Source organism: Oenanthe melanoleuca, chromosome Z (genome assembly GCF_029582105.1).
Source record: "Oenanthe melanoleuca isolate GR-GAL-2019-014 chromosome Z, OMel1.0, whole genome shotgun sequence".
In the NCBI taxonomy this organism is placed as follows: domain Eukaryota; kingdom Metazoa; phylum Chordata; class Aves; order Passeriformes; family Muscicapidae; genus Oenanthe; species Oenanthe melanoleuca.
Genome location: NC_079362.1, coordinates 66956843 through 66974648, shown reverse-complemented (window position 1 = coordinate 66974648; position 17806 = coordinate 66956843). Strand labels below are relative to the sequence as shown.

At 56.7% G+C, this 17806-nt stretch overlaps 1 protein-coding gene across 11 annotated transcripts; it reads left to right on the top strand.

The window, feature by feature from the left end:
• The first annotated feature begins 1113 nt into the window (after window positions 1–1113).
• Window positions 1114–14641, top strand: TPM2 (tropomyosin 2). 11 transcript variants are annotated; one of them, XM_056513246.1, is made up of 9 exons: window positions 1114–1378; window positions 2178–2303; window positions 8391–8524; window positions 9551–9668; window positions 9788–9858; window positions 10604–10679; window positions 10811–10873; window positions 11207–11276; window positions 14332–14641. In XM_056513246.1, the coding sequence occupies exons 1-9, from the start codon at window positions 1265–1267 to the stop codon at window positions 14412–14414; spliced, it is 855 nt and encodes a 284-aa protein (XP_056369221.1). In that variant the 5' UTR covers window positions 1114–1264; the 3' UTR covers window positions 14415–14641. The 11 variants fall into 11 exon arrangements, with proteins under 11 accessions (XP_056369221.1, XP_056369223.1, XP_056369219.1 ...); XM_056513248.1 differs by lacking the exon at window positions 14332–14641 and adding an exon at window positions 13054–14276; XM_056513244.1 differs by lacking the exons at window positions 10604–10679; window positions 14332–14641 and adding exons at window positions 10087–10162; window positions 11606–12385 and having other exon boundaries at window positions 1142–1378.
• Window positions 14642–17806: the final 3165 nt, after the last annotated feature.

Sequence of the window (17806 nt, the reverse complement as noted above, 5' to 3'; positions counted from 1 at the left end):
GTGCCAAGAAGTTGCGTCAAGCAAGGGCTGGCTGCATCCCAGGGGCAATGGGCTGGGGGAGCCTGTGCACCCCTCCCGTGCCCATCCCATCCCAGCCGTCCACACGTGCCACACTGCTCCCATGGCCCCTCCGCCAGCTCCTTCCAGCCCCCCCGACCCACAGCCCACCCTGCAGCTGGGAATGTGCCAGAAGCATTTACGATCGTTATTAAAGTACAGGTTATTTTTGGAGGAGCTGGGATTTGAAGGGTTTGCATTTTTTTGCCTGTGGAATACAGTTTATTTAGAGCAGAAAGATGAAGAGGGGCAGTGAGCTGCCTGTACACCCTGTGTCTCTCTAAAATGCCGCTCTATGGGCTGTGCGTGAGCCAGGTGTCCTGCCAGGGCAGTGGCACCAAGGTGCAAGACAGAAGGAATGTGGGTGTCAAGAAGTCTCCCAGACCTCTGGCCCTCCTGCCCCACCAGCAGCTGGATGGGAAAGTCAGGGGCTCTGCTCACTTCTCTCCTGGGGGATTTTCCCCATGTGGGCAATGCCAGCCAAATGTGTCCCTCGGTGCAATCCCAGCTTGAGTGTGTCCCCTACACTTCAGTGCCATCCCATTGGTGTTGCCAAGTGCCACGCCAGCTCTTGAGGCGTCCCCAAGCCAGTGCCAGCAAGCAGGATCCCTCAGGCCCCAGGGCACTGTGACAGGGAATGTACGTAGGGCACTACCATGAGGACAGCTCTAACTGGAGCCACTGCCACCAAGGTACCCGTCCTCAGTGCCCCAGGATGTCCCTTGCCCGGTGCCACTGGGGTACAGTGCTACGGACAGTCCCTCATCCAGTGTCACAGCGGTACCACCAGAGCGTTGCCCCGGGGTGTGCATCACCCAGTGCCACCAGGGCACTCATAGCACAGTATCCCGGGGCGTCTCTTGCCCATGCCCCCGGATTGTCCCTAGCGCAGTGACCCGGGGTGTCCCCCGCCCCGTGTCCCGGAGGGTGCCGGGCGCCAAGGGCTGCGGCGATGCCCGGCGGGGGCCGCCCCCCCGTCCCGCTCGGTGCGAGGGCCGGTGGCGAGCCAGTCCCTAAAAGGTGCTGGCGGGCGGCGGGGGAGGTACCGGGGCAGCCCCCGCCCGGCACGGCCCCTCCCCAGCTTTTAGGCAGCTCGGCGGGGCGGGGAACGCAGTGCCGGTGCTCCCTCCACTCCCGGTGCTCCCGCTGCTCCCGGTGCTCCGCGTCCCTCTGCCGCTCCGCGCCTCGCCGCCGGCACCCCGCCACCATGGAGGCCATCAAGAAGAAGATGCAGATGCTGAAGCTGGACAAGGAGAATGCCATCGACCGCGCCGAGCAAGCGGAGGCTGACAAGAAGCAGGCGGAGGATCGCTGCAAGCAGGTGGGTGTCCCACGGGCTTCCCTGGCATTACCTGGGTACCCTCCCTTCTAGGGGTGTCCAGCCCCAGGACCCTGTCCCGCTGGGTGCCCAGCCCGGGGGATTCCACCCCACTGATTGCCCAGCCTGGGGACACTTCACTCTCTAGGATCACACAATCCCCATATTGATCTCCCCACACCGTTTGTCCAGCCCCTGTCCCCGGAGTCCCCTGTCCAGAGCATGCCTGGCCCAAGGACCTTGCCCCACTGGGTGTCCCGCTTGTGGATACCAGCTTGACAGCCCTTGAGACTTTACCTCTCTGGGACTGTATCTCCAGGGACACCACCCCATATGGATCTGTCCCCAACACTTCAGTCTCTTTTCCTTGACCCCTTATGCTGGTACACCCAAACATGTCTGATCTCAGTGGGACACCCCAGTTCCACCTCCCTGCCCCTGTGCAAGGGAGAACTCTGGGGACTGCATACTCCCACCGCAGCCACAAAGACAAGGGATCACAGGTTGGTGTCCCCCAGAGCTGTATCCCCAAGTCAGCAGCTCTCCAGTCCCCTATACAGGGAAGGAGACCACCACCCCCTTACCTCCACCAGGCTCAGGGATGATTGGGGTCCCGGGGGCTGCTCTACACCAAGAGCCCCCAAAGGACCCGTAGACCCAAAGCTGTCAGAGGACATGTCCATGTTTTCCTGCTGTGCTCCCCACAGGCTGGGTGTCCCCAGGAGAATGGGAGGACAGATCCCCTTCCAGCCTTGCTGACACCGCCACCTCCCCTGACCCCCACCCTTTGTCCTTTCCCCAGCTGGAGGAGGAACAGCAGGGCCTGCAGAAGAAGCTGAAGGGCACTGAGGATGAGGTGGAGAAGTACTCCGAGTCCGTCAAGGAGGCCCAGGAGAAGCTGGAGCAGGCAGAGAAGAAAGCTACAGATGTAAGTAGGCATGCCAACAGCTCCTCCCCTGCACAGGCTGTGGACCTCAGGGGGGGCTGAAGGAAGAGGGGGCCCTTATATGGAAAGCGTCCGAGGGGAAGACTGTCAGGATCCCATTCCTTCGATGTTGACACTGAACTGGGCTGATGGGTCCTGTGTGGGATGCAGGGGCCAGGCCAGCTGTGATGGGCAATGTTGGTTGCTGGTCCCGTCTTGAGCTTTTTGGATAGCCTACAGCCTGGCTCCCCAAAGCTTACAGGGACAAGTGTCCCAAGATTGCCACAAGTCCCCAGGCACCTCCTCAATGCTTGTGGGAAAAACTGTGGTGCTTGCTAAACTGTGGCACAGCAGAGGAACGGAAAAATCTGTTACTGTGGTTAGCTGCTGAGTGCTGGCTGCAAGGAAGAATGCTTGGGGTGTGTGGAGGGGGATTTGGGTGGATTTGGGGTCCAGTGTGCTACTTTGTACCCTGAGAAGCAAGGCCAGGAAGAGTTTTATTTAGTGCCATGACTGATGTTTCTCCTGGGAAATAGATCCCTCTGGGGAGATGTTAGGAAGGTGTTGAAATTGGCTTGTGCCTGGCCAGGATGAAGGGTGGAACAGCTGTGTGCGGCCACGGGGCCGCTTGGGAATGGGGTATAACGACCTGTGGTGCCACACAGGGTATTTGACACCCTATAAATAAATCCTCCTTTTGATAGCCAGCCCCTCTTTGATGAAAACCAACCCTGGAAACTGGAGGAGAAGCTAAAGGAGAGCCGTCTGGAGCACAGCCAGCAGGGCATGGCCAGGCTTTTCAGGATTGAGAACAAAAAATTCAATCCCAGCTGGTTTACGGAGCTAAATGGGGGAGATGCGTCAAATCTCTGAGGCCGCCGCCAAGGACAGGGGTGAGCGGACAAGGACGAGCGATGGCAACACCAGTCCTGTGGCAGCCCAGAGCCCCTGGGCAGCAGCCAGGGGTCTCCTCAGACCTCTTTGCTGATCCTACAGATGATTCTCCTTTAAAACATTGAGAATCCTCTGGAAAGGCACATCCAGTCTGGCATGGGGCAGGCATGTCAAGCTGGTCAAGGTGGCTGCTGTGTGCAGTGGGGTTCACACTGATCTAAGTGGTTTTGTACTGATATGAGACAGGGCAAACTCAGTGTGGCTCAGAGTGGATGTCACATTCACGGTGCAGGGCTCAGAGGAAGGAGCAAACAGTGGTACTGGGCAGATGTCAGCTGTGGGGTGTGGAGTAGTTTGCTGCTTCCAGTGGGCTGTGCGATGCCATCCTGGGCAGAGAGGGTGTTTCCCTGCTCTTGGTCCACAGCAGTTTGGCAAATCTCTGGGCTTCAGCATGGAAAGTCCCATACCAGAAGATACACCAAAGAGAACCACGGGGGAAGGGCCAGAACAGGAGCCATGGTGAAGCAGTGTCAGGCTGGAGGCTGGCTGCAGCAGGGCTAGGGCTCCGTCACCAGCACAGCCCTCCCAGTCCGTGCCAAAGCCTGGACAGGCTGCACCATGTGTGGGGCTCTGGAGTCACCCCTTCACACCAGGGACCTGGACGTGCTGACAGCTCTAAGTGTCAGTGCTGCTGTCACCTCCTCCCTGGTGTGAGGTGCAGCACTGCTTCCAGCAGAGGAAGCGCTGTGGGGACCCCCAGAGAACACCCACCCCAGGCACCCCCTGTCCTCCCTGGCTGCCAGGACAGTGGGTGCCTGTGAGCACAGAGTGTCCCAATTCCTCAGATGGCTCAGGCTCATACCAGTGATCCAGGCAGCCTCCTGCTCTTGGCAAAAATGCCAATGCCTTAAAAGAATAAACACCCACCTTGGTATGGCCCTGCCCTGCTGCTGGCACTGGATGGTGGGCACGAAGGCCATGGGGACTGCACTAAACAGTGCAAATACTTGGCCCCAGGCACTTGGAGAGGTATCAGATAGTGAAAGAAGCAGGGAATGCCTGACTCTTGATCCGGCAACTCCACAGAACTTCCCAGCAGCTCTGCGAGGCCACCGTGGTCCTAGAACCTCTTGTCCCCAGGAGGGACAGCCCATGGTGCCCAGGTCAGGATGGGCAAGGGCTGCTGCAAATGGTGCAGTTGGGACAGCAGGTTTAGGCCAGAACAGCCCTCTCCATCGCCCCACATCCCCAGCATTGGCCTGTCCCCAGCCACCCTGGAGGGGCCTTAGGGAAACTGCCGCTCCCAGGCCATGATCCCAAAAGCTTCACTAATGTTCCCGCCCCAGCTGCTTTCCACAGCCAAGACTTTGCTCTTATTTGGTGATTCCCTGAGCTGGTGGGAGGGAACTGGACTCTGCTGGGAAGTGACTGCATCTCGGGGTGGGGCCACAGCAGGAGGCACCTAGCCTGGCTACTGGGAGATCAGGGTGATTGCCCCCCAGCCTGTCCCCCTTCTGCCTGCAGCTGGCTCATCCCTGCCCCACTGCTGCCAGGAACCCTTGTTTCTGCTCTGGGCCCCCATGTCCTGGCTTGTGCATTACTGACATCCAGGCCTCAGACTGGGAAGGGGCAGTACCAGCTGGGCCCAAGGCCAAGCCCAAGGCTGTGTGCTCCCAGGAGACCCACAGTACCGCCTCTTCCTCTGCCTCTTGGCAAGGGGACATGGATCTGCAGGGTGCAGATAGCAGTGTGGCTGAGTCACCCCCAGGACCCCTGGCCCTGGGGCTGATGCCAGCTGGTGAGGTCAGCCTGGGAAATGGCATTCCTGGAGGCAGGTGTGTAGTGCAGCCAGGGAGCTGTCAGTACATCTTAAGGGAGGATTGAGTGCCAGCAGCTCTAGCTTCTTCTGATGGATCAAGACATGTGCCCCAGCCAGGATGGCGAGCCAGGAGTTGGAGGTTTGACCTCCCCAATAGGGCACAGTCCCCAGGGCAGGAGGTGCCAGCGTCTCCATGGGCCTCATGAGTCTCTGTGGGGTTGCAGGACAAGTCCTCACACTGGGGAGCAGATACCAAGGGACTGAATGTGATGGATGCTGGGCACCTGGCTGCAGCCTAGGTACCCCAGGAGGATGCCCAGGAACAGGCTCTGCTCATGCCTCTTACTGACTTCCATAAGGAAAAAGTCCACAACCCTCAGCTCTGCAGCAACGGCTGGGGAGGACACTTGGGGACCACACATGGTACGTTGCTCCTGTGGCCGTGGGGGCTCACACAGGACAGGCCCCAGCACTCAGACTCTCTGGACTGCTGGAAACGTCTGTTTCCCTGGCGTCCTCTCCATTGCTCTGGGCGATTCAGTGTGACTGTGCACCTCTGCCTGGGGAGCAGCATGCCTCCCGGCCACGGAGAGAAGTGTGTGCCCTGTTATGGGGCCACTGTGTGCCCTGTTTGGGGTACCATGTACCCTTGCAGTGGGGACCATGCGTGCAGACCCGGGGTGGGGGGCAGTGTGCCCTGCCCAGAAGCAACTGGGCATCTTGGCTTGGCGGGGATGTAGAGACAGTGACCAAACCGTGGGGGAACCATGCACCCTTCCCGGAGGCACCCTCTGTCCTGTTTGGGATGAGGGGAACTGTGCATCCTTCCCGGCGTGGGAACTCTCCTGCCGCGGGCGAGCACTGCACGCCCAGCCGCGGGGAGCGGCGGAGCAGGTCGGTCGGAGGCAGCAGTAGCAGGAGCAGCAGCAGGAGGAGGAGGAAGAGGAGGAGGAGGAGGAGGAGGAGCAGGAAGGGATGGAGGCAGGGCGGGCGGCGGGAGCGGCCGCTGCCTGAGCGCTTCCTGCCCGAGCCGGGCGGATCCCACAAAGGGCTCGGCGGTGTGGCCTCCCCGCCGGCAGCCCCCGCCATGGCCAGCGCCAGCTCCATCGATGCCGTCAAGAAGAAGATCCAAAGCCTGCAGCAGGTGGCCGACGAGGCGGAGGAGCGCGCCGAGCACCTGCAGCGGGAGGCCGATGCCGAGCGGCAGGCCCGGGAGCGGGTAAGGGCCGCTGGGATGGGAAGAGGAGGGCGGGGGGCACCCCGGCAGCTCCTCGGGATGCCCCGCCAGCTCTGGCCCCGCTGCCAGCATCCCTTCCGGCGGGCCGGCCCCGGCCCCTCGGAGCCCCGGTAGCCGGGCTGGCTGCCCCGGGGCGCAGGAGTCCCCGGGGAGCCGCGGGGAGCCGCCACCCAGCTGGCGAGAGCCCCAGGCAGGGAGCTCGGGGCAGGCAGGGAGCTCCAGCCGCCTCCCTCCTCCTCCGCCGGTCTGGCGAGAGAAGATGCTGCGCGCAGCGCGGCTCCCCAGCGCTTCCCGGCTGGCTGGGGCTGGGAGCGGGCAGCGGCCAGCCCTGCCTGGCGATCGGCTGCCTCCTGGGAAAGGATCCCTTCGCTCGGAGGCTGGCGTGCACGGCTCAGAATCCCACGCCCAAGCTCTTGTCTGGCTTCCAGCGGACTCTGCCGTTCGGGCCGCAGAGCTTTAGCTCTGTCCCTTCGTGGGGAAGAGCCACCGCTTTACACTGCCTCAGGCCAAAATTTCCATTTTGGCAGTGGGGTGGCATACCCAAGCTCCAGCTTTTTCGTGGTTTGTCTTTTTAGTTGTTGGAGCTTTCTGTTTTCTTCCTTTCTTTCTGTTTCCTATGCCCACTCATTCAACATTCTCACCATATCAGGAGCGGCAGAGCTGGGTGCGGTACCTGGGCTGTTGTCCCTCGGGCTGTGTGCGGAGGAAATGGCCCCTTCCTGCAGCCTCAGATCGGGTTCCCCGGTCACTGGGAGCTGCCGGGAGAGCTCATGTTCCCAAGTGTCCATCCGGACAGCTCTGACCCACTTTGGGGGTGATTCCCTGGGAAAAAAAAAAAAAAAAAAAAAAAAAAAAATCTACCGATCCAGTGAGGCTGATGCTGCAGGCAGAGCGTTGCCCTGTGGGCGCCAGCTCCAGTTCCCTATTGGGTGGTTTGGCAAGGGACAAGGTGTCTGTGAAAAGGGTGATCCTGGGGCGGAGGCGGCTGTGGGCCTGGCAGCTATAGGGCTGGCAGCCATCTCTAAGAGGCGCCGGCTCCACCCTGCCAACTCCCCAAAGGGCATTGCCGGTGCTCCGTAGGGCCGTGCAGGATGACAGCCCCTCACTGCTCCCATGGTCCCCGTGCTTGGCTAGCTATCCCTGGGGCATTCCCAGTGCTGGAGCATGAGGCTGGAAGTGTCCAGGCATTGTAGCCACCCAGTCCTGCTGCAGCCTGTGAATAAGCAGGGGCTACTATTTCCTGGGTTGGTGCATGGAGCTGCTCCCCACAGTGAGGTCTTATGGCCACCCATCCCTTGATATTCGGGGGGTTGTCTTCCTTGCACCCCCCTAGTGGGAAGTGGGGCTGAGAGCTGCTGAGGCAGCATTTCCTGACTGTGGCTATGGAGCAGGAGGCCTTTACCAAATGGAAAAGAGTGCAAGGCCAGGCGTCAACAGGTTGGCAGAGGGCCAGGGCCACTGCTCCTGGCCAGCCCCAGCTCCCAGCCCTGTGCGTGGGGAGCCTGGGAAAGGGAGGCCTCTGGTCCTGCCAGCCTCATCTTGGCCGGGCGCCAGCCTGCCGAGGGCGACTCGCTCCACTGCCCCCGGCACAGTGCTGTACATCAGCTGCGGGGGCTCCGTGCTTGGCTTCAGGCTGCCCTGCTGCACAGGGCCCTGGGGGCTCCTGCAGGAGAAGCTCCAGGCTCACTCCACCGCCTCTGTAAACAGGAAATCCACAAGCAGCTCCGATCTCCTTTTCGGGAGCGAAGCCGTACAGGGCATTCCTCCCCCTTTACTCACTGCTCTGCAAACCCCAAATACCATCCCCGTGACGGCACGGCTGCTGTGGCCACCCTGCCCCAGCGAACGTGTCCTGTCCCCCTCCAGGGTGGGAACTGGGGGCGTGAGGACATGATGGGGCTGCATATGCCAAGCTGGCGCTGCAAGGCTGGGAGAAGCCAGCATCAAAGAGCCACTAGGGATGGAGATAACCCTGCAGAGAGGTGAGGGAATGCATGGTCAGGCATGCCATTCCGGTGAACATGGGCTTGTTGCACAGTGCCAATGGGAGTTCTGGGTGGTAAATAGGAATAATCATTGAAATGCTTTTTCCAATATCTGTATTTGACATGGGATGACTGAGGGATTTCTGTTCCCCTAGGCTGAGGCTGAAGTGGCTTCCCTCAACCGCCGTATCCAGCTGGTAGAGGAGGAGCTGGACCGCGCCCAGGAGCGTCTGGCCACTGCCCTGCAGAAGCTGGAGGAAGCTGAGAAGGCGGCTGATGAGAGCGAGAGGTGGGATGGAAAGGGACAGTGGGAGTGGTATCAGGTCACTCCTGACTGCAGACAGCCCCCTTAGTTTTGCAGTGGGGTCCCTCTTAGATGACCTTATTGGGGTTTCTGTTGGTCTTCCTGCAGACTTCAAAGGGAGTCCAAAGCCACAATGCAAAGAAGTCCCCCAGATACAGACACTCTTATCCAGAGCACACATAAAATCCTGAAAAATGTTATCTAATATTTATAAAAGCAGCAGACTGTAACCAAAGCCAGAGGGAAGATATCAGTATGTTTTATTCCCCAGAGCAGCTTTCTGTGCTAAAGGACACAATAACAGCCCAAGAAGCAACCTCTGTGCTGGTAACTAAGGTCAAATTTGAGGGCAAGACAGCCTCATTCAAGAAGAGTTCTACAGGGTGTCTCTTGCCCTATCCTCATGGCAAGGAGGTTTCCTAGACTGGAGCTGTGCAGGCAAGGGAACTCAGGTTGAATGGGAGTGCCCAGACGTGTCACAGCATTCCTGGCAGTTACGTGAGGAACCTTTCCTCCATTGGCAAAGATCAGTTTGAAGAACAGCATCTGAGTGAGAGGAGAAGAGTCTGCAGGAGTCTCTTCTGTGGGAGTTTGGTAATCCTGTTTGTGAGCATCACCCCAAATGAGAAAGGCTTTGTCACAGGATGTTTTCCAGAATTTCCTAAGGGCTGCCAGTCTGTCAGGCTGTGGAGGTTGTGGCTGGCTTATCTTGGTCTGCACACCTTTTCCCTCCCAAATATAGGTTCAGGACCTGCCTCTGAGGGCACCATAGCCATACCTCATTCTGGAACATAGCCCTGGGGCCAATTCCACTTTAATTCTGCACAGGAGCATTTTTTGGGTACTGGTGGTGTGATCCTACTGTGTGCCATCCTCCCCAAGCAATGTCCCGTGTCTCTGAAGCTAGAGAATGGTATGGTTAGGGTACAGGATGTGCAGACAGGGAGGCAGGATGTACAGATGACACCTTGACCCACAGCAGTAACATCTCCTGGCATGGTCTTTTCTCAGAGGCATGAAGGTCATCGAAAACAGGGCCATGAAAGATGAAGAGAAGATGGAACTCCAGGAAATGCAGCTGAAGGAGGCAAAGCACATAGCAGAGGAGGCTGACCGCAAATATGAGGAGGTGTGTGCCCCATTCCCGAGTCCTGACACCCTGGCAGCACCCAGAGCCATCTCCTCACAGCCCTGTGCCCCCAGCTGGGGCAAGCACAGGGCTAACATGGTCACTTACTGCCAAAACAGGTTGCCCGCAAGCTGGTTGTCCTTGAGGGAGAGCTGGAGCGCTCGGAGGAGAGGGCAGAGGTGGCGGAGAGGTGAGTAGGGCTCCTGGTGGCAGTGTGCAGGGATCCCACACAGTCATTATCCCAAATCCCTGGCAGACATGGGGATGGGGATGTCTGTCCCTGGAAGCAGGAGGGTCTGTCATTGGGGTGGTCTTTGGGATCACAGGCTGGGGGCAGGGGTGTGCCAACCCACTGGCATCACATCCTTGACCCTGTTCTCTGCTGTCCCCCTCCCGGGGTGCCCACCTTCCACCCCAGCCGAGTGAGACAGTTGGAAGAAGAGCTGCGGACCATGGACCAGTCTCTCAAATCCCTCATTGCCTCAGAGGAAGAGGTACTGGGGCAGGGGCGTGGGGCAATGTGCAGCAGCCCCCTCTCTGTTTCTGTCTCTCAAACCATGCGAGCCACCTCTCTCCTTTCTGCACCACTGCCTCCACCATCGGCTCCCCTCGCCTCCCTCTCCAGCAGGTGCAGGCCGGGCACGCTCCTCCATCCCTCCATCCTGCTTCTCTTGGCGGGGCCAGCGAGAGCTTGGCTGGTGGTGATGCATGAGGTACTCGTGCAAGGAAGCACAAGGAATGGATGAACAGATGCGTCCCGGCAGCTCCTACTCTCAGTGGCTCTGCTCCTGGTCCACCTGCACTGAGTTTTCTCCTCTCTCAACTTGTTTTCTCTCTTTCTTTCCTGCTTCCCCATGCCTGTTCTTTCTGCTCCTGCCTCTCTCCTGCCCTCTGGCCCCACTCCCCCCCTCCTGCCGGCCCTGCTTGGGATGTAGTAAATGTGGTGACCTAGAGGAGGAGCTGAAAATTGTCACCAACAACTTGAAGTCCCTGGAGGCCCAGGCTGACAAGGTAGGGCCCAGTGAGGCTGTTGGGGCTGGGAAGAGTGCATGCAGTCTGGGAATGCTGCGGTCTCCTGATGGGGTAAAGGACAGCTGGAGGCATGCCTTGGGACTCACAGGGGCTTGTCTCTGTCTCTGCAGTATTCCACCAAGGAGGATAAGTACGAGGAGGAAATCAAGCTTCTAGGGGAAAAGCTGAAGGAGGTAAGGGGTGTAAGGCCACCACTGAATCAGTGTAGAAATAAGCTTGCCATCCTGAATGGATTTTGATCCCATAAGGCCTATGTCCTCTCTCTGTTTCCTAAATTGCAGCCTTGTATCATAGCAGGTATCTGGGTCTGGGATGACCTTCATTAGCCTGTTCTGATTTAGGGTGTGAGCTCCATAGAGCCCCACTTCTTGTCCCTTGCCTTTCCCACAGGAGGGCTTCTGGAGAAGAGTACCAGTTATGCAAATAGGGCAGATTTGGAGTGCAGTGCAGCCTGCACCACCCATTGTGTCCTGTAGCTCACCCTTTCCCCACTCTGCTTCCCACAGGCTGAGACCCGGGCGGAGTTTGCAGAGAGATCTGTGGCGAAGCTGGAGAAAACCATTGATGACCTAGAAGGTAAAATGTCCCCACCAGCACCATATCCCTCTTTCCTGGGGCTGCACTGGACACACCATGCCCCTGGTGGGGCTGGACAGTGCTTGGCTAGAGGGAGGGGATGGACAAGAGTTCTGGGAGCAGAGAGGCTGGATGCTGCGGCATCTGGTGCAGGAGCAGAGCTCCTGGGGTCTGGGCCCTGCCCTCGGGTGGGGAATAGGGTCACATTCATGCTGCCTGTGCCTGCACACCCTTGCTGCCCTCAGCCTGCTGCTCACAGCCACTCTCTCTCTCCACTTGTGTCCTCCACTCTATTCTACCATCTGCTGCCTGTCTGCCCCCACCTGCAGATGAAGTGTATGCGCAGAAGATGAAGTACAAAGCCATCAGTGAGGAGCTGGACAATGCACTTAACGACATCACCTCCCTCTGAGCCCCACGCTGGGCACCAGCACTGCACCCGCTCCCTGCCTGTCTCTCCTCTCTCCAGCTCAGCTGTTTGCCTGCCTGGCCATCCCACCTCTCTCCCTACCCTCTCTGTCCTCCTCTGTCCCACCTAGCCTGTGCCTGTCCATCAGCTCCTTTGGGATAGGAGCTGACCTGGGGTGTTCCCGCTGTACCCCTCTTTGGGGAGACAAGATAGTAGGTGCTTAGAGCTGTTTGTTCAGGGCAGGAGAGCAGCCCCACATACTGACTGGACAGTGTAGTTGTAGGCCCATGCCACAGCATTGCCCTGGGGATCAGGACTGTGCCTAGAAGCCCTTTGTTCTAGCAGCTCCCTCCTTGGCTCCCCAGTAGCAGAAGCACTGGGGACCCTGCAGCTCCGGGGCAGGGGGGCCATTTCCCCTCCATATACTTCCAGCAAAGTGCCCCGGTGCTGCTTGCTGGCCCCAGCATGGGGATGACCTGCATTGGGGAAGCGGCACCTCCACTGCCAAAGCTCAGGCCTGGGGGATAGAGGGTTGGATCCAACTGTGCAGACACCTTGTTCCCTGGCAGGAAGGCAACCCCTACTCCTCCCTCACCCTTCTGTCCTTTGCACATTGCTCTTCAGTTTGCATCTCATGACTCTTCTTTTGTGTTCTGTCCTTCTGGGTTAATGAGTTGATATCAATAAAATGTTAACATTGGTTTCTCCTTTGTTTTCTTCATGCCACTCTATCCCTCATCTCCTGCCTATCTCATGTGGGTTCTGTCAGCAGTGTGATAGGAGGTGGTTGTAGGCAGCTCACAGCCACAGGTTCCCCGGGCTGACCATGGCTGAAACCCAAGAGGCTCCTGCACTGCCAGGCTGAGCGGGACAGGGCCTCTGTGCTGACCCCAACCACCCTCTGACTTGTACACAGCTTTCCTCATCTCATACCATCTTCTCTATGAGTCCTTTGGCATAAAATGCCAGGGTTAGACCTAGTCCTGTCCATTCCCTGTCTCCACTCCCAGACATTGCCTACAAGCAGCAATCTCAGCCCTGTCATAGCTCCTGCATCACCTTCCCTTGGTAAAGAGGCTGCTGCTACCCTTCAGCAGTGACCTCTTGCGATCCCTAAATTGGTCCTGATCCACCTCCTCCTTCCTTACCACCCTACCGTGTCCCAGAACGCAGTTTCCAAATTGATGGACCTACAGCCTTGTCCCTCCACCAAGACTGGCTGCCTCCTGCCAGTCCAGCAGTGTCCCATCACTGGCTGGGGGGTGTGTGGTGTTTCCAGTGAAGGCTTTCAGAAATGCTGTCTTTTTTCACTAACTCACTTTTTTCTCTCTCTTTCCTGTGCTGCATTGATGTCTCCATTTTCTCTAGAGCGCTCTCAGCAGGAAGCCGAGAAAAACCGCGTTCTCACTAACGAGCTGCGGGTCATCCTAACTGAACTTAACAACTGAGCTGCCCAGAGCTCCTGGCCCTGGCCCAGCCTCTCTGCCCCATTTTGGCCAGGCTGGCTCCAGGCTGAGAGCCCTTCCCCACTGGGGTGAGGCAGGGTTTGAAGCCTTGCCTTATCCTTATAGGGATAACTACCCTGCTTGGGCAGGACAGGGAACTCCTCTGCAGTTGATCAGTTTTTTTGTGGGAGAGATATGAAGGGTTTTGTGATGTCCTGGGATGCCCATGTTGTGATGGCTGTCCTCTGGCATCATCCTAGTTCTGCTGGGGAGGGATGTGGTGGTTTGTATTGCTGCCTTCCTCCCCTTATTGCAGGAGTCACTCGGCAACTTCTTCCTCCTCACTCTGGTTACCCCAAACTGTGCAGGGAGGATCCCCTTAGAAAGAGGTCCTTGGAGGGTGCTGGAAAGGCTGGGAAAGGAGCTGGGGATCCAGCAGCACCCACTGCCCCAAACTTGGGACAGGGAAGAGGCTAGCAGGGCACACTGGGAGATGGGGCTAGTGGACAGCAATCTTGTTCCATCTCTGGGGGAAGCAGGATGACATTTGGAAGTGAACACCAGAGGGAGGCTGCCTTGGCAGCTGGCTGCCTGGCAGAGTTTGTCCTTGTAGCCTTGTTAGCTCTGCTCCTTATCTCTCTCTCGTCCTCTGCCCACTCTCCTGGGCTGTTAATGGGCTGTTTTCTCACTCTTTTTCTCCACGGAGCACTGCTGGGTCATGCAGCAAGCTTTGGTTCTCCACTTCTGCTGCCCAAGGGTTTGTGCACATGCCCACAGTTGGCCAGTGGTAATGTTCCAGTGTCTGGCCAAATAATTGTACAGCACCTGTGCTGCAGAGTGCTCAGCCATGGGCAATAGGGCACCCTGGGAAGATGGAAATGCTGAAGAGTGGTAACTGTCTGCCCCATTGACCAGCCTGACTGGCCTGGCTTCCCTGGCAGATCCCAGAATGGTTGGACTCATCCATGCCAGAAATGGGGCTACTTGTGTGGACTATGGTCCGCAGAGGGTGCCCTGTTTGACTGGAGGCCATTGCTGTACTGAAATGTCCATCTCTGTGTGTGTGTGTGTGTGTGTGTGTGTGTGTGTGTGTGTGTGTGTGTGTGTATATGTGCTTGGTGTGGTGTGTATGGGTCCCGCTGCACCTGGGTACATTTGGGTTGTGTCTGTGTGCGTGGCTGGGTGTCCCTTGTGTTCACAGAGAGCCTGGCCAGTGCCAAAGAGGAGAACGTGGGGATACACCAGGTCCTGGACCAGACCTTACTGGAGCTGAACAACCTCTGAGCTGCCCTTGCAAGCCCCTATCCCTTTTCCCTACCCAACACATGCACCCCACTGGCATGCTCAGGATGTCGTCATCAGCTGAACTGCATCTTGGCCAAATCCACACCTCCATTGAGAAGGGAAGCTCAGCAGCCTTGCACTGTTGCTAAAGGGGATCTTGTTTGTGCACAGCCTAACTGGCTCTGTCCTGTCTTTATGTCCAAATATTAAAGCAGTTTGACAAGATGGGTGGTTGTGTCTGGTCCTTTGGGTGGGTACAGGCACTGGGAGAGGAGGTGTGGGTCTCCTTCCCTAGCTGATTCATGGAGGGTCTGCAGGGCCTCTGTGGCTGGGCTCGGAATAATAACCACATGGTTTGGACTGCCTTCCCTCATCTCCACCACTTCCTTGGAATCCAGTCTCAAGCTCAGTGCAAATTCACTATCCTCTTCAAGCACACAATGATAAACCATGTCACTGGTGTGTCCCACATTCTGCATGCTATTGGCTTGCCACAAAGTCCTTGATGATGGGGGGGGTTCATATTTATGACAATGAGGAATCACATAAGCACATGACCATGCATGCACACATTATTAGTTGTCAGGGTCTTCTCCAAGGGATTAGCTGCTCACCCTTTGTACTAGTTGCAATTTCTATTGCCAGTGACTGAATGCCTGCCTGAGGGACAGCTGTAGAAGCTAGCAAATATTAACGCAGGAGACAAAGTGTTCAGGAAGTTTCTTCCTGACTTGCTGTATTTTCTCCAACACAAATTGAAGAGCAGCCGGATGTGTCTCATTGCTGTTACCAAAATGGGCTGGATTTCCTGGGGATGCCCAAAGCCATTATCTAGTCCTGCCCTTTGCTTTGGGCCTCTCCATGATGTGGACCAAGCCCTGTTGTCCCACACTACGCAGCGGATATCCCTCTAAAAGCACATTCACAAATTGGCAGGAAACACAATTCATGCTGACCCCTTGTTGAGCCAGACCCAGCAAGAGACCGACAGGGATAGCTTTTGTTATCTGTTTTCCTTTATTTGCTGTGCCTCTCGGGTCAGGAAAGGAGGGTGTTGAGATTGCATCTCTTTCCTGCCCAGGTGCTGCTGACCTCCCATCCTCTCAGTGGCCCAGCGATTCTGTTTGAGGTTCTAAGGCCTTTTACAGCAGGGAAAAAAGCTCCCCCTGCTTTTTTCTCCCCATGCTTGATTTCATTCTCCCAAGGTCGCCAAGTCTTCTCTGAGCTGTAGCCTCCCACCCTGGGCCTGGAGGAGCTGGAGGGGAGGACAGTACATGGTGTCTTGGACAGCTGAGCTGTCCCTGTGCAAGGGGTGGAGCTCCTCCTTGGGTCTGCCTTCCTCTTCTGCAGTGCATCAGCTGAGCCATTGTGTTGTTCTGAAGGTCAAAGCACCTTCCAGGCAAGGGGTTGTCTGCCTTCAAAAAGAACCAGCCTGTAAAAGCACCTCTTCTCTGGAAGCCTGCACCCTGCAATGCAAACAAGCCTGCCCTGTGCCCCGGTCAGGGTGCGTCCCAGTGCCCAGCCTCTGGGCGCCCTTCGTCTTCCTGCTGGGACAAAGAGCCCTTTCACACCCACTGTTTTTTCCCCATTAGCTGCTGCTGCCTCCTCGTTTGGACCAGTCAAATTGACTTAACTGTTTGCACCTCACTGCAAGGGACTTATTATTTCTTTGAACTGCCTGTGATTTGGCAATGAGATCCAGACTGCCACTCCCAGGTGATGCCCAGCCTGAGAAGCACATGAACTATGTCATAGTTCAGCAAAGCTTTGAATTTCCTCCATTCTTTCAACCATCTCCTTTCCCTTCAGCCCCACAGAGAAATAGGCCAGGGAAAGCTCTGGGAACATGGGGTACTGTGGAACTGCTGGCATGGGAGCATATCTCCCCACAGGTGTCCTCCATGCTGGGAACTGAAGTGCCTGTGCCCTCCTCTCTTCCTCTCTCTCCAACTCTCCCATGGAATTCAACCATTGGATTTGTTTATTTTGGCCTGGCAGACTGAAGATCTCCCCAGAGAGCTTTCAGCCCTGCTGTTTGTTGCCACACCATTCATATATCAGCACATTAACTTTAAGCAGCCTCTCACCTCTGCTCTCTGCTCGTTTTCTCATCTCTCCAGTGCCTCATTTAATCTCTGAATCCTTCCCGTTTGATGCCCTTGAACTACATGCTGGAGTGGGAGGACCACAAAGAGTATCTGAGATATTTTGATAAGATACATCAAGTTGTATGTCACCCCTCAGTCTCTCCTTACAGGTACAGCTTGAGATGCTAGGGTGAGGGTCAGAAAAACTGTGTTGCCAAGTTGTGAGGGTTTTGCGAGGCCCTGGGGATTTCAAAACAGGTCAGGCCCCCTAAAGCCAACTGCCACACAAATCTCCCAGCCCCTAAATCCATATTACTGACTTGTCAATGCCAGCAGAGGACAAGGCAGCTGGAGGGAAGCATGGATAGCCATGATCACGTGGTGCTATCTCAATTTTGTATGAGCATGCCCCATATGCAGGGCTTGGGGCTGTGCTGCCTGTTAGAGTGTGCAGTACAGGAGGACATGTGGCCCCTGATCCACTTGCTCAGTGAATCTGGACCAGCATTGGAGCATCTCTGCTGCAAGACAGGTTCTACAATAAAGTGATAGGCAGAAACGGATTCTTGGGGACAATTCATTGCATTGGTTTAGCAGTTGCAGGTCACAAGGTTGATTTATTGCCTTTCAGAGCAAAAGAAAATAAATAAAAAGCAGTTGTTAACAGGGTTCTATTACGTGATGCCCTTCTTGCAGGATGTCTTCCCTGTGCTGAAGTTTATTGTCTTTGGGGATTGGGCTAGGATCACCATTTTGGTGAACTTCATAGTATTGCCTTAGGAGACAATAAAATCATTGGTGTTGCTATCACGCTGGTCCATGCTTCAAGTGCTGCTCCAAAATCACCAAATAGCTGGGGTCAGAAGGGATCTCTAAAGATCATTGCCACAACGAGGAGGGCACTCTCAATTAGATCATGTTACTCACAGCCCCATCAAGCCTTAGCTTGAATGTTTCCATTGGTAATGGATGGGGTGATCACAAAGATCTGAGACCTTTGAACTTTTTCTGGCTGTCGTACTTCTTGCTGCTGGAGCTCTCCTGCTCCCTGCAGCTGGCAGAGGCAGGCTTCCTTTGCCTGTCCAGCCAGCAGCCCACAATGACCAGGACCAGGGCTGCTACAGCACCTCAAAACACCCACTCCTGCTGCACTGCAGAAAGGAGTGGGCTTTCATGGGGCTATCACCTGCAGCAGCCAAGTCATCTCATGATGTGGATATTCCTCACACTCTTCTATCCATTTGGCCATGTCCATGTTGGCCTGGTCATGGTGCTGCAGGCTAGGCTGGATTGTCAGCAGAGCCT